The 14,086-nt window shown below is 51.8% G+C and overlaps 5 protein-coding genes across 5 annotated transcripts; 4 read left to right on the top strand and 1 right to left on the bottom strand.

Annotated features, from left to right (window-relative positions):
* Positions 1-425: 425 nt before the first annotated feature.
* Positions 426-1,326, bottom strand: TrAtP1_000923 (uncharacterized protein). Its single transcript, XM_066110778.1, has 2 exons — positions 661-1,326; positions 426-577 (listed from the first exon to the last, which is right to left on the bottom strand). The coding sequence occupies exon 1, from the start codon at positions 1,106-1,108 to the stop codon at positions 752-754; it is 357 nt and encodes a 118-aa protein (XP_065966851.1). The 5' UTR covers positions 1,109-1,326; the 3' UTR covers positions 426-577; positions 661-751.
* A 625-nt stretch (positions 1,327-1,951) lies between these two features.
* TrAtP1_000922 (uncharacterized protein) lies at positions 1,952-2,686 on the top strand (the record flags this gene model as incomplete). The annotated part of the gene is made up of 2 exons (XM_066110777.1): positions 1,952-2,134; positions 2,579-2,686. 2 exons carry the CDS (start codon positions 1,952-1,954, stop codon positions 2,684-2,686), a joined length of 291 nt encoding a protein of 96 aa, XP_065966850.1.
* Positions 2,687-9,930: 7,244 nt separating this feature from the next.
* TrAtP1_000921 (uncharacterized protein) lies at positions 9,931-10,484 on the top strand (the record flags this gene model as incomplete). Its single annotated transcript, XM_066110776.1, has 2 exons — positions 9,931-10,045; positions 10,117-10,484. 2 exons carry the CDS (start codon positions 9,931-9,933, stop codon positions 10,482-10,484), a joined length of 483 nt encoding a protein of 160 aa, XP_065966849.1.
* A 1,359-nt stretch (positions 10,485-11,843) lies between these two features.
* Positions 11,844-12,193, top strand: TrAtP1_000920 (uncharacterized protein; the record flags this gene model as incomplete). Its single annotated transcript, XM_066110775.1, has 2 exons — positions 11,844-11,868; positions 11,958-12,193. The coding sequence occupies 2 exons, from the start codon at positions 11,844-11,846 to the stop codon at positions 12,191-12,193; spliced, it is 261 nt and encodes an 86-aa protein (XP_065966848.1).
* An 885-nt stretch (positions 12,194-13,078) lies between these two features.
* TrAtP1_000919 (uncharacterized protein) lies at positions 13,079-14,047 on the top strand (the record flags this gene model as incomplete). Its single annotated transcript, XM_014090888.2, has 1 exon — positions 13,079-14,047. One exon carries the CDS (start codon positions 13,079-13,081, stop codon positions 14,045-14,047), a length of 969 nt encoding a protein of 322 aa, XP_013946363.2.
* Positions 14,048-14,086: the final 39 nt, after the last annotated feature.

The following is a 14,086-nucleotide window of genomic DNA, read 5'->3' as shown; positions in this document are numbered from 1 at the left end:
AGTTTCCCGGTCTCCCCTTTGCGGCCCCATTTCCCCGATTCCAGCAGGCGGTCACAGGAACAAGCCAACATGTATTTGTCCGTCATAATGTATTGGCAGTATTCTGCTCATTTTGGGACCCGCGTCCCCATTTCCAGCTTGTTTGCCTGTGGGTTTTGACGTGCCCACATGTAGGCATTCTACAGTATTGAAGCGTAGGGGAAATACCGACATGTGCCTCTTACGTTATGCTGCATTAGGTGAGAGAAAAAAAATTGCAGAGGTTGAGATGGAACATTATCCACAATAGGTTGTTTCTCCTCTCTTTTTGCTGTCATTTCGGATCGAGTCGGGATGACACGGGTGGCGTGCATTTGACATGCGCCCTGTGGCGCAGAACATTGTGGGCTTCTTCAGCAATTTTTTTTTTTTTTTTTTTTTTACCGAGCTGCAATAAATAGAAACCGTAGGCACAAACTGCTAATTACTGTATACAGCCAGTTCACGGACACGGCACAGCTTGCTCCATTATCACAAGCCCTCCCATCAATCAGCTTGACCGGATTTCGCTCCGTACAGTAAGTAACCAACGTAGTCCCTGATAGTCAGCGAGCGAGTTATCAGTTGGAATGAGTCGTGTCCTCGGTTCATTGCTCGGCTTTTAACGCGCTCTAAACTAACCTGTTACGAGATGGGGCAGACCCTGCATTCCCAGAAGCAACCACAAGGCCAATGGCGGCTCAGTCAACACCAAGAGTGACCCGGTCGCAGGTCAGTAGCCTCGTCGCTGCGCTACTCCGGCTGCGGGGCCGAAATTGCTGGCTTCAAACGCCAGACGCCCCTCTCTCTTAGGCAGACAGCAAGCAGAGAGAATCAAGGAGGGGACATGACTTGTTGTGCGTGCTCCTAGTGCCAAAATTGAAATTCTTGGCAATCTTCTAGAAGCAACATGGAAATCATTTCCGCAGTCAGCTGCGCGGCGATCCGTTTTATGCGCAGCTGTCTCAAGCCGAGTCATGAACTCCCCTCCCCTTGAGGCCGCCAGCATGCAAACATCTCCAGCAGAATGTGCTGTGTCGTCACTTGTGAGAATCTGTACAGCACGGCGGAGATACAGTAAATACACCATCTTTTTTAGCTTTGCAGATGCAGGCGGGTTAAACAACCTAGCGGAAAAGAAAAATAGGACGGTCCGCCGATGCAACCCCCCAGGCCTGGCTGAAGAAACCGCCCTGCATGTTCCAGAAGAACGTTGAACTAAGGAAACATGGACGTTTGCCGCTTTTCCTCTTACATGTGTACAAGTCTGTACTCAACCAAAAGATCGGCCGAAAAGGGCCTTGTCAAAAGTACAGTAGCCTCTCATGCTTGGAGCAGAAAGGCCATCGGCCAATGTTTTTCCCATTGATTCATGCAGGCCACACATCGAGGAAAGCTAACTCGACCGCCTTTTCGCATGTGTAAGAGGGGCCCCTCAGTATGAGATGACGTTAAGACCAGGTAGGTAGGTGACTTGAACAAGCTTATGTGTAACAAAGCTGAAAGTACTCTGTACAGTACTTGTGCATGTCCCTCTTCCGTTTTCCTATGCCCCCCCCAACCGTTGCTAAATGCTCACTCGCGATGAGTCCGAATGGCGGAGAGGGGCCCTTTGCCCTTTGTGTTATTGGACTGCTCGTTCTCGTTTTCTCGGCAAGTACCGTTACGGCGCTTAGACTACCGTTTCGAGCAATGCGCCGTCTGGGAGTTCGCCGTCGCGCGCGCTCTCCGCTAAAGTCACCCGTGGATTAGCCGTAGGACGCCATCGACGAGGCTACCTACAATAAAGTGCACGCGCCAAAGCTTGCCCAATGCCCACCGTTTTTCCTTAGTAAGGCATAACGCGCAAGTCATGTGCCTGTTCCCTTGCGCCGTGCAGTCTTCCTTTGTCAGCAGTCACTTGATCGCCTCTCCGCAATTACCAGAGCCAACCATGGCCCTTTCCATTGTCCCATATGAGGCCTTCTCCATCCCCGATCCAAACATCTGCCTGAAAGTGGCAATTAGAGAGGGGCCGAGCAGAGCTATTCAGCCTCGGCGACATGGCCGTATGATTGTGCTCGTGTCAAAAGCGCGCCTAAATGGAAATGGCCTCGTTTTACCCCGCGTGGAGGCGGTAGTTGACGGCGATACTCCGCCGTAGCATTTACGGGGTATTGCCATGTTGCTAGCTGGCAGTCCATCCGATAGTCAACCTCATGCAACCTGGAACCTGGAACCTAGGCTGTGTGCTATCAAATGCCAGCCCGTGTTAGCATGCCCATCTCTGGGCCTAGAATTATTCATGCGGGCTTTTGCCTTGTCAGAAGTCAGGCCGAGGCTGTGCGAAGCTAGATAGATACTTCCTCCTATGAGCTATCGTCAACCCCCGGCCCGGCATATATCTCCTACCGAGCTATGCGAAATATTGGAGCCATGCTGCCGTTTACTGTGCTCTGGACAGTCCGTCAGATACGGCCCGGTGGCAAAACAGAACCATCTTTTGCCATGTCTAGCAGGCTGTAACGGGGAAATAGGCATGGATGCTGCATATATCGCCACTGACTCCCTGTCAGAATAGGATCTACGGCGGCTCCTGCAGCGAGCTCAACTCGCGGGCTCGCGGGCATATCGAGTCTGGGCCTTTGTTGATCAGCTTGCTGCTACCCTGGAAACTGATGTGCACTAATGGGGCGCCAAGCCGGATTCCAGAGTTGATCGTCTGCTTCAGCATACTGTACAGTATCTAGCTCCCCGTCAGCAAATAGTCGGGCATGTTCCAGGTCTTGAACAAGCATTCACGTGAGCCGCTGAACTACATTACTCGACCAAGTGGCCTACACGGTGGTTGATCCCCCTTTTGGTGGAGCGCGTTCTAGACAATGGCACTGCTTGTTGAACCGAGATACCCACGGTATCCATCTGATTTGGACCAGAGTCATGTGAAAGGCACGACTAAATTGCGACTTGACGTTGCCTCATGATCTTCAGGGTTCAGGTACCGCCGAAGACATGGATGAATAAAAAAAAAAAAGTAAAGTAAAATAAAATAAAATCGATTTTTTTCGATTTTTTTCTTTTTCTTTTGCATTGATACCAGAATAGAAGCACCATTCCCCCAGTTTTTGCGTCGTAATCGTGATGCATCACCATCGATTGGATACAAAAGGCGGAGTACATCGGTGGCTGAGCTACTGTGCCTTGAATCGCCGCATATGGCAGCCGTAGCTCAGGTACCGCTCCGCTCGCATCAGTGTCAAACGTTTGCATCCAGCAGTATAAGCCACTACTCCTACTGTATGCGGAGATGAATAAATAAAAGAAATAAATTATCATACAAATAAAATATCAAAAAAAAAAAAAAAAAAAAAAAAAAAACAATTACTCCTTTCCCTTGCTTCTGCCCCATGATTCTCATTTATTGCCCCCCCGTTGTTTAATCTCCATGCGGTCTCATGTCTCTGGCCCTCCTGTGTCACTTCAGCAAGTCATCGCCACCCCTAGGATGGATTGCCCCGCCATAGGATCTTGGAGGAGTGTCTCGCTTATCGAGGTACATATTCAGGCACTGGAAAATCAAACTTTAGAGGGGGGTTGGTGGCTGACCTCACTGCATACACGTACCTGTATGGGCTTGTAGTACCTTGGTAGTAGCACTATCTGGATTCAGCCAGAGTTTGATGCAGTATCTAAATATACGTATGCGCCTTTGACAGGTACGCTTGCGCAGCCTAACAAGATCCAGGGCCTTGGCAAATGGAACTTATCCAAGGGGGGAATACATGTAAGTAATAATGCTTTCCCCAGGCTTGGCGTTCCCAAGTGCATTTCGAGCATTGTTATACCTCAAAAAGGGCCCCAGCAGCAGGGACAGGAATGCACCAGAGACATACAGTTCGTGGGCTCACATCGGCCGAATTCTAGTGAGTCAAAAGACTCGCATTGGCCTTTTTTTTGCCTCAATCTGAGTCTTCTGAGTCAACATAACTACAGCCTTTTTTCCTCTTTCGGCTGGACCCTCAAAGGGGGGCACGATAGTTGATACGCAAACGAAATAAAACTTACATGGCTTATAGCAAGCCTCGTTACAAAAGCGCAACTGAACAGTGGAGTGCAAGTAGGGCAAAGTATATCACATATGACAGGGACATCTTGAAAATAACTTCATCTTTAGATTAGATCATTGCATTAGCTTTGTTAACTATTACTGCGACACGTCAACGGCGATCCACCTCCCTCGCATGCAATGTCTCTGCTTTCCCCTCCAAGGGTTTCATTTTTTTGCCAGACAGACTGGACCAACAGCCTGTGCGCTCGGCACATGCATGATCCGAACAGATTGGCAGCAAGCTAGTCTAGTCTATTGGCCATCGTTTGTCGATGCGCAAAAATTTTAGTTGTTGCTTGGATCGAGAAAAAGCAATTTTGTTGTATGGGGAGCTGAAATCGATATCCGAGTGCATGTAGCGTGGTGTTAGGTGGCATGGCTGGCCGATGTTTGCAAAGAAGGGCTATATGAGTTTTATTACAGCCAGAGAAAATAATAATTAAAAATAATCAAGATAAATCAATTTATTCCATCAGCCCATTTCGAGTTTCTCGGGACCCCCAAGGGATATCTGCATTGCATTAGCAAGTCCAAAGGGTCAAAAACTGGCTGACCAAACACCAGATCCGCGCCCCACAAAGCCGGGCTGGCCTTCCGTCCTCCGCGCACGCATGCCGAATCGCCATGCTGCATTTCAACACGCAGGGAAATACTACTAGTACTACTATCAAAAACCCAACGAAGAGAATCAAGTGAGATGGTATGTCTCATTGCATCTCACATGATCCAAACAAGAAAACAAATACTACTTTTGACTCAAAAAGTGTCTCAACCTCCATTGTAACAGCGTAGGTCTCTTTTACGCAAGACTTGTTCTTTAGGGTGTGGAGTTGAGACTGGTTTGGTATGAAAAATCCCGAGACCGTCAACAAGAGTGCGGAGTACCTACAACAGGATAGATGTAAGGTAGGGGAACTGGAAATCGTGGAGAACAGGAACGAGACAGACGTGCAAACATCACGGAAGACAGGGGGGAGTAGTCAGCAGAAGCAGGATTTTCATCACATTATTCTTTCCATTTTTTCTCCCTGTCTTTTTTTTTATTTTATTCTTCGTCCCTTTCTTTTTTCTTTCCAATGATATTGCGGCTGGGATGTGATATGTCCTCTTATTGGCCCGCATCTATATACCTGCCCCCTGCGCTTCGTCGGGAGCTGAACATTATGCAAATCCCAAATAGGAAATCTTGCCTCGAGGAAACAAAACACACAGATATTAGTGGTCAACTGTCCGACAAAAAAGCAAAGAAAAAAAGGGAAAAGGAAACAAGAAAACGTTTCCTTGATTTGTGCGCGGGCATGCATATACGGTGTAGCACTTGTTATTATTAGTCCCGTCCTTCGGATAATCCCCTCCATTGCTATGCTACTCCCCTCCCCCCCCTAATAAAAAGCCCAATCACCGCCTGATTCAGCCTCACGCGCACTATGCCAGACCGGAAGCCCGTTCCGGCGCAGACCACATGCATCCTCCTCTGCCAGCTAGCAAGTTCACAGTTAGTCAGCCCTTTTTTTTTTCTTCTTTCCCCCCCTTTGCACTTGGCTTGCTTCTTTTTTTGCGTGTGAGCGTGTGTGTGCCGCTATTGGAGCCACGGCTTCAAGGCAGGGAGTTTGAGGTGCTGCTACTAAATGCATGCGGGCTTGCTACTCGGCCGCAGTAGGCTAAAAGGCATCTGCCGCGTAGCGTTTTGGCATGTGTCACCTTGACTATCTCTCCCCTACTCTAACCTGCTTGATCCATCTACTTGTATCATTTGTGACAGGTAGCGGAGTCCGCCGCCTGCGATCGTTTCCAGCTCGCTGGGCAAATCTGACGCGTCGCAAATGCTAGGCCAGCGTGCTGTAGCTAGCCATGGCTCCGGCTGGTGGAAGCGGACGCGCGGTTTTAGCAGCAGGTAATTAAAATCTATACGCAGTGGTGCCGTCGGGCGGCATGGGCGTTCTCGTAAAGAGGGCGGGCTCTCTCGTCTGAAACGGGCAACCAGCCTATTGCTGTTGTTACTCTTACTCATCTACTGGCTGACTACTACAGCCCTATTTGGGAAACTTGGAGATGCTGTCTGGCGCATGCAGTCTGGTTGAATCGCATCGCGATTTCACCTCTTAAGAGAAATTGAATAGAAAGAAAATTACGAAAGAGTGATGAAAGAGAAGTGATGAAAAAAAAAAAAAAGTCGGGACGAGATTATCACATGTAAGCGGGGAAAGGCCAATGTTGACGAGCTGGCAGCATTTAATATATGCCTTGCATCGATATTCTCCATATGTAATATGTGATGGCCACCCTCATTCGCTCGCTCGCATCTGCAAGGAGAGATTAGAAAAGAATCAATCAAGGAAGAAGGCGTTGCAACACGGCACACTGCAGTCACCATTCATCACCGCCATTCTCATTTCCTGCAATCACAACATGTCTTTCTCCCCTTCTCTCACTAACACACGCTCTCACATATGCATCTACTACTGCTTGGCCACAACCTTCGTTTCTGCTTGATTCAGCAGCGGGAGGAAGCGCTAGGCGCACCGCGGGCTTGCAGTCGCACCCGCTAGGACCTCCGGACCGGGGAGCCGTTTTGCAATCGTGTGGAGGCCGGGGGGTTGAGATGCCGCTCGATTCGGTTTCCCGTTGCAGCCAAGCGAAGAGTCCCAAGTGCTGTCGCAGAGCATGAAAAAGAAAGGGCAAGGGGGTGAGGATGAGAACCGACGACGGCTTCGTTTGCTCAAGTGAGGACTAGTAAATGGTAGCACGGTAGTATAATCAATTCCTTATTTTTATTTTTAATTAGTTCGGTGACAGCTGAGCCCCATGCCCTGTTTGGAGCAAGCCGGGCCGCAACACATGATTGGGAAGCATGCGGCAAGCCTCCTCGAAGGATCCTGTTTGATGATGGCACGGCAAACTTGCGCCAAGGGTGCATGCATGAGTCGAGCGCTGCGACGAGTCCGGCCATGTCCGTCGTCAGGTTTCTTTGCTTGTTTGACTCGTTAGTTGCTGTAGTGAGTAGATGGTTGATTCTACTTGGAGTAGAAATGGCCTATACTAATATGTACAAGTAGGTAGTTGCGAATTTGAGCTGAAAGAGAAGAGCGTGCTTTGTCAGTCTGAGCCGATGGCTGATTGGCCAGACATCAACTAGACATGTAATTTTTGGTAGACATCATGTTGTGGCGAATCAGGTCTCCCCTGGCTAAAACATCAAAACCAGTCACGGGAGCAGCAGCATGATTTGTGGCTTGGAACGGCCCTCTCTCCCAATAATCGCGTCTTACTATTGAGACATGCATAGCCGTCCCGATACCGTGATTTTGCTAGAGACCAAAGGCCCCATTTCCCCCTCCCTGGGGTACCTATCCTCGCGTAGATGCCCTTCCCATACCCTGTATCATCGCCAACCGTTGATAAAAGAAAGCAAATTAAACGATCCAATGGGCGCTCACTGCCGTTACTTTTGATATTCCAAAACGCTTAATTATGGTACCGTAATTGGTTCTTGACCCGACCGGATGCCGGATGCCCAGCCGCTTCCCCTTGACCCATGTGCCGCAGCTGAACATATCAAGTTTCTTTTTTGCTATAGTACGGGCGTTTTTCTGGGGAAGCTGAAGCCACTGCTGACCAGGTTTTTCTTTTCGGGGCGTCTATACACTAAGCTGCAACCTTGTCGGGCATCAGTACCAGCTATTACCGAGGAAAAGAAAACAATGAAATAAAGGCAAAAGAGAAAAGAATGACTCGAATAGGGTAACTTTCGCCGAGAGGGATCGTGCTTGTAGTATCAGGGGGTCGCAGCTGAATAGACTATGAAACTTGGCTACGTGATATATCAGCTTTTTTTTTTTTCCTTTTTTTTGGCGTGGATTCTTGTATTAATCGATATTATAGCAGTGTAATTGTATGGTATATTTATTGCCCTGCAGTAAATAGATTTTATCTTATTTCATTTCTTGAAAATAGAAACAGACCGGCAAATCGATGCTGCTGGTTTGCTACTTGCCGCCTTCATGTTCTTTCCCGCAAAGCCTCAGCAGCTCACACTTCGTAGATTGACAAACAAACAGATGCGGAGGCGGATAACCAATCCAATTGTAGGTTGATTGAGTGGCCGACGCAAATACGGTTGTCCGAAAAGCGGGCCTCTCTCTACCTCTGGAATTGAAGCTTCAGCAAACACCAACACAAATGTCTGAAGCAGGCATTCAAGCCAACTCCACGGCTTGTCGATAAGGCGAGCCCTGGAACCCCCAGCTGCGCCAGGCACGTTACATCCTCACAATATCCGTTTCTACAAGTAATTTTTGCCCTTTCCCACCTTTGTCGGAGATATTCTCGTGCATCACTCAAAAAAAAAAAAGAGAAAAAACCACCCCCTGTCGTGCCCTGGGCGTATGCCCGCAGGAGCAGCATCACCGTCGTCAATTGCGCCTCCAGTCCGGGGCAAATCGTGTTGCCTGCTAGCCGCTAAATGGCATTCGTACCTAGCCTCAATTGCTTACTGCAATGCCGGCACTTCATTTTAACCGCCATCAACCGAATCCCCCTCCCCTTTGCCGGAAGGAATAAATACTACCAGCAATACTTGTATACCTAATCAAGGAAGGAGGATGACTAGTATCGATAATTGACTAGTATACGGAGCAGAGAGCACGGTACAGACGGAAAAGAAAGCGTAAAGAAAACAAGCAAAACAAGCAACGGAGCGGTGAGCTGGTGTAATTGCAAACCGGCCTCTCTCGCGGCGCCGTTACGTCTCGTGTGGCTCTGGCTCAGCTTACCTGCATTATCATCCGCGGTCCAAAATCTCCTAGACACTTGATACCGTGGCTAGCAGTTTGCTAAGATAAAAACGGAGCCCGCGCGCTGGATCATTTGCGCATAATGCAGTAGGAGGAGGTCATAGCGGGGACTGGGAGGAGGAGAAAAAAACAACAAGGGAAGAAATAGGTAGTATCAACAAGCCCGCCAAATTTTGCGGATTGAACTTGCACCGCCCGCTGTCAGAGGGTTTAATTTTGGTGGTGGCAGGGTCGTTGCGTTTTGCATTTTGATTGATTTTTTGATTTAAATTGCAACATCGCGATCCGGGCGGTCTAATTTCCACGCGCCCGGATTCTCTCAGGAGCTAATCGTTGACGGGGAGCATCCGCGGGCCCGAATATTTGGAAATTATCTCGAGAGCCAACTAGGAAGTACTACGCGCAGCTCGTTTGTAGGGGCGACAGCCAGGGACGATACCTCACCAACGACCCCCGGCCGTGATTTAATTTCAGTCTGGATCCAAGAGGCCTAGCAATAGTGCGGGCAATGGACATGAAGCCAAGCTCCGACTTACACGCGTGCTAATGCTCTGGACGCCGAGTGGCAGTCTCACTAGGTACTCGGTCCTTGTATGAGACGCCCTTACAAATTATGAGTACCAGTGATACCTGTTACAGTAACGTGGGGGAATGGCACCGAATCCAAGGAAGCCAGAAAATAAGAAGAGGAAAAGAAATACTGCTGCCTGCTCGACGTTCCGGGGCCGCAATAAGAAACAACAAGCTTGGGCTGTGGCGATGCCTGTTTTGGCTTCGTTCCATTGGACTGACTGCGTGGTTTTTTTTTCTCTCTCCTCATCTTGTATACTCTCTACGAAGCCTCTGCGGCGTTGAATAGCGCAAACAGAGTAGAAAACAAAAACGAAAACAAAAAAGAAACCACCAATACGAGTATGCGGCCGTCCATTGCCAGCCATTGGCCAGAAAAGCCAGAAAGGATGCTGCGCTCGTGAGCGATCGTTGGCCTGGCCGTCCTGTTTCATTCATGGGAATCGCAGCAGCACCAGGCCGATGGACCAAGGAAAAGTCTTGAGGTCATGCGGCGGAGAGCTATGCGTTGGCAAGCCCAGCGTTGTTTCTGCTCAGGACGGGTGTCCTGGTGACCCAATGCCAGTGGCCACGGCGGGTCGGGAGGACCCTGCAGCGCATTTGGGTGGTGCTCACCCCCTGAGCAGCTCAATCGTCTCAACTGCTCAGTCGACGCCACCAGAGCCCCGGGACAGGTGACCCCGAACTGTCGCAGACCTCGCCTGTGGTGCGCTGGCGCCGAGGGACTGGGCGAACAGGCCCCAATGCCACCCTCTGAGCGTCCGGCGCAGCAGCCTGCGAGGCTCTCAACTGTTCTGTATCCGCGGACGGTGCCCCATGATCGCGAGCTGCAGCGAGACGGAGGCGACGAGCAGTCAGGCGTAACGGACGAGCCAGGCCGGAGCAGCCTTGGGCGGCGTTCAGGCGGCGTTCAGGCCAAGCACCAGCACCGGGCCGTCTCTGGGCGCAAGCAGCGAGGCGCCGGGTTTGCCTGCGCAACAACAGCGGACGAGGCCCTCTCTGGCGGCCCTTTGTGATCACCACGACAGAACAGACCGGCGATTCGCACAGGGCTGGGTCACCTGGACTGTGTGCTGGACCACTGGTATCAGAGCGCCGGGCCGGCTGCGGCCCCCAGCCAGGGCACGTCACATCCACGGCGGCTCAGAAGCTCAGTCACTCAGTCACTGCACGCTGTGCCTCAATTCGCTGAGGGGGGGACCCTGTGAATAACCCGACGGTCCAATTGCCTTTTGATAGACAGTCTCTGTTGACAAGTATAGCAGCAGCCAAATGGCAATGCGCAATTCGCGCGCCAGCGTGTGATGGATGGCATTGGGAGACACAGATCTGGTCTCGGTAGCTGAAAACCATGCCGCCATTCGCATTGGCGCAAGGCGAACGTGACATTGGCAGAAGCCGACTCCATCGTGAGAGGCGCGCGCGAATGCCGCCAACGCACGTCGCCCACGGTTTCCCGAAGGCCGCTGTTTGCCCCAAAACTGTACGCATTCGGCATCCGTCAATTCGGAGAGAGCAAACGGACGATTCTCGAACCGTTTGCTTCGTCTCGAACGCATGGCTTGGACCGTTTGCGGGGGCGAGAAATGCCTGGCAGCGCGTGACGGGAATGGCAGTTCCAGGCCTGGACAGTCACTGCCTGTTTGGGCACAGCGCCACGAGTCTGGCCTGTGGTTAATCTTAAATAGGCAGTGGCTAGTCCGCTTGGGGCCAAACCACATTGTTCTGCCAAAACGGATCTTGGAAAAGGCACCGTCACATGATTGTGTCCGTCGCGACAGGGCCAAACATCGGTTCTGGGATGGCAGGGCTACGGAGCTGAGAGCAGTGCAAAAGATGCTGCCCGTGGGAGCTTAGCGGGCTTATAACACACTAATCCTCTGCGGGCTGCTTTTTTCTAATGGTGGGCGTGACTGATGCCTCTTTGGGCAAAGATTAGTATGACTGGTCGCCGCGCTAATCTCTCCGGGGAGTCGGCGGCACCTCTCCGAACCAGCGCACAGGTTAATCCCCCTTGGCCATTTCCTGCTGGGATGACAGGGCAGCGCTTTTTGCCCTGGAATCCTCGCGAAAAAGCACCGCTCAGGCCCCCACCGGCGACATTGTCGGTACTTGCCGCGCCAGCCAAAGCCACAGCGTCACGCCCGTAGCCCCAGGTAGCCACCCTTCGTCCCAACTCGCGCCTGCTGTTTCTCCTGGCGGCGCCTCCGTGCTCCTGCCGGGGTAAAGGGACACACGCATGTCTGGTACGTACCCGCCGCCAGGTCTCCTCGTACCTGTTGTACAGTACTCGCTATTTTGTATCTCGTACCCCTCCGTGCCCACGCCCCAGGCCGAAAAAGTGCACCCCCCTCCCCGAGGGGGCGTGCGCCATCATGCCCTTTGCGCGAAGCCAGTGTCGTCGGCACACCGCACTCCCCATCCCACCTCTTCTTAAGCCTGTCGTGCCCAAGATACACCCTCCTATGGAGGCTACTCTTAATAACTAGATCTCGTTCCCCAGCTTCTCGACAACCTCTTGATTCTCCATCTCTCCGCATATCCATACAAAGCGGGCACGACGTCGACATACTTCAAGGCCCTCGTCTTCCCTTCATCAACAATACATCACCAGCATATACCCGCATCCGACGCCTCTCGAATCTCCTCGCCGCCCAACAAACCCTCTCCCCTCCTCGACGAAGTCTATTACGCATCCGGCTCTCCACCCCCGACTTGCCATTGATACAACGTCGATTGACTGGACTACACTTCCGGAGACGATTGGATTTGGTCATTGTCAGAGTCCAAACCTCATCACCGGGCAATTCCAACTACTTGACACCGCTGCGCATCCCTGCAACAACACCGTCCTCTCAACTATCGCGCTCTTTGCAGCTCGATTCCCTCGAGCCTCTTTTCCCGGCAGCGATGCCCTACCGCCTGGATACTCATGTGTTAACGGTGGATGCGAACGTCATCCACAAAGTCGATACCGGCAATCCCGCCAACTTGTATTCCATGTGGACAGGTAAGGAAAAATCGCCCCTAACAGCAGTATGACAAGAGGCAATCGGTCCGATGCTAACATGCGCTTTCCCAGTCTTCTCTCGCTGTGCAGATTCAGTTGAACAAGGCCGCAGATTAGAGAACCTGAGCTGGAGACTCTGGCAACGAGAACAGCTCATCGACTACGCTCACAGATCCTCAATAGCCCGGACGGCCCCCAAGGATATTCCTTCCGAGGCCCGACTCCCCGAGCTTCCTCAGCTCTCTGGCAGCGTCGACTCCCTCGCAGACGAGGACACTCCTGAATTCACTTCAGTCTCAGCTCCCCTGGAGATCCGCCCCAGGATACGACGGGTCGAGTCCTGTGCCAGCAGACGTGACCGCCACATCAGCTCCGACGACTTTGAGAAGATGGTCGTCTCCATTGTCAAGGACAAGGCTCCCCTTTCTGCCCCATCAAACACCACCTCCCCCATCATCGCCATCACCCGCTCTGGATCTACCACCACCGAATCACGCTCCTCTGAACAGCCCTCCGAGGTATCATTAGCATCTGTCGAGATGTCTTCCGCCGCCTCCCCCAAGCACCTTGCTGGCATCCCCGTCTTCAACGCACCCCCCCATGGATGACAGCTTCCCCGAGCCAAGCTCGTCACCAGCTCACAAGCCCGTCCAGTCCAAGAGACAACCCCCTAAGTTCGCCCTGGGAGGATCCGTCTCTTCAAGCGACTGCGGACAGAGCGTCGATGCCCACAAGTCCATCATGACTTCCAAGAAGCCCATGTTCAAGCTTGGTGGTTCATCAGAGGAGGATAGCTCCCTGGCCAGCAGCCGCAACCTGCCATCTGCGTCCAAGCAGACCTCCTTCAGCAACAACATCACTCACTACCCCGATGCCGAGTCCGCTATTGACTCCGACACTGAGGGCGAGTACATTGATGAGAGTGCCATTGACGACGACGACGATTCCTCTGACTGGGAGGACTCCATCGACGAGAGCGGAAAGCCCAGCGTTGATGAGAAGTTCTTCCAGCGTGTCGAGTCCAAGGCCAACCTGGCTTCACGACCATCGCTCATCACTCTGATGATGGCCAATGACCGTGCCCAGAGCCTGGGCAACCACGCATCTCAGTCTACTTCGGCTCTCACCAGATCACGATCCGCCTTTGCTGGATCTTCCCTGGCTGTCTCCCCCAACGACTCTGACGAAAGCCCTCTTATGATGAAGGGCGCTCGCCAGACAGCGCTGAAGCCCATCAACGAGATTCCTCGATCCAGTGCTCAGCCCATCGTTGCTACCACCAACCACGTACATGCTCAGGCTGCTCTCTCTCCCCGAACCACCCGCCGCAACATGCTCGCTACTGAGCTTACCGAGTCTCTTCGACGCCACCTCCTCTGGGAGCGACAGCAGAAGTCTTCTACTGCCAACGCTGTTCTCAAGCGCAGACACACATCTCACGATGTTGCCAACCTGAAGCAGTACCCTGAGCGAGCGTGCTTGAAGCAGTGCGAGGATGTCAACGCCAGTAGCTGGAACCAGTACCTCACCAAGGAGGCCAACAACGGATACCACTCCAAGGGGTGGTAGGTGACAGATCAGCGACTTGATTTAGTTGGCAGGGCATAT

Source organism: Trichoderma atroviride, chromosome 1, assembly GCF_020647795.1.
Source record: "Trichoderma atroviride chromosome 1, complete sequence".
Lineage (NCBI taxonomy): Eukaryota > Fungi > Ascomycota > Sordariomycetes > Hypocreales > Hypocreaceae > Trichoderma > Trichoderma atroviride.
The sequence above is the reverse complement of the archived record's forward strand: the minus strand, read 5'-3'. Positions and strand labels throughout refer to the sequence as shown.

Bases quoted from the DNA above. Each gene is read 5' to 3' on its own strand.
- TrAtP1_000923 (XM_066110778.1), bottom strand. From the start codon at position 1,108: ATGGTGTATTTACTGTATCTCCGCCGTGCTGTACAGATTCTCACAAGT.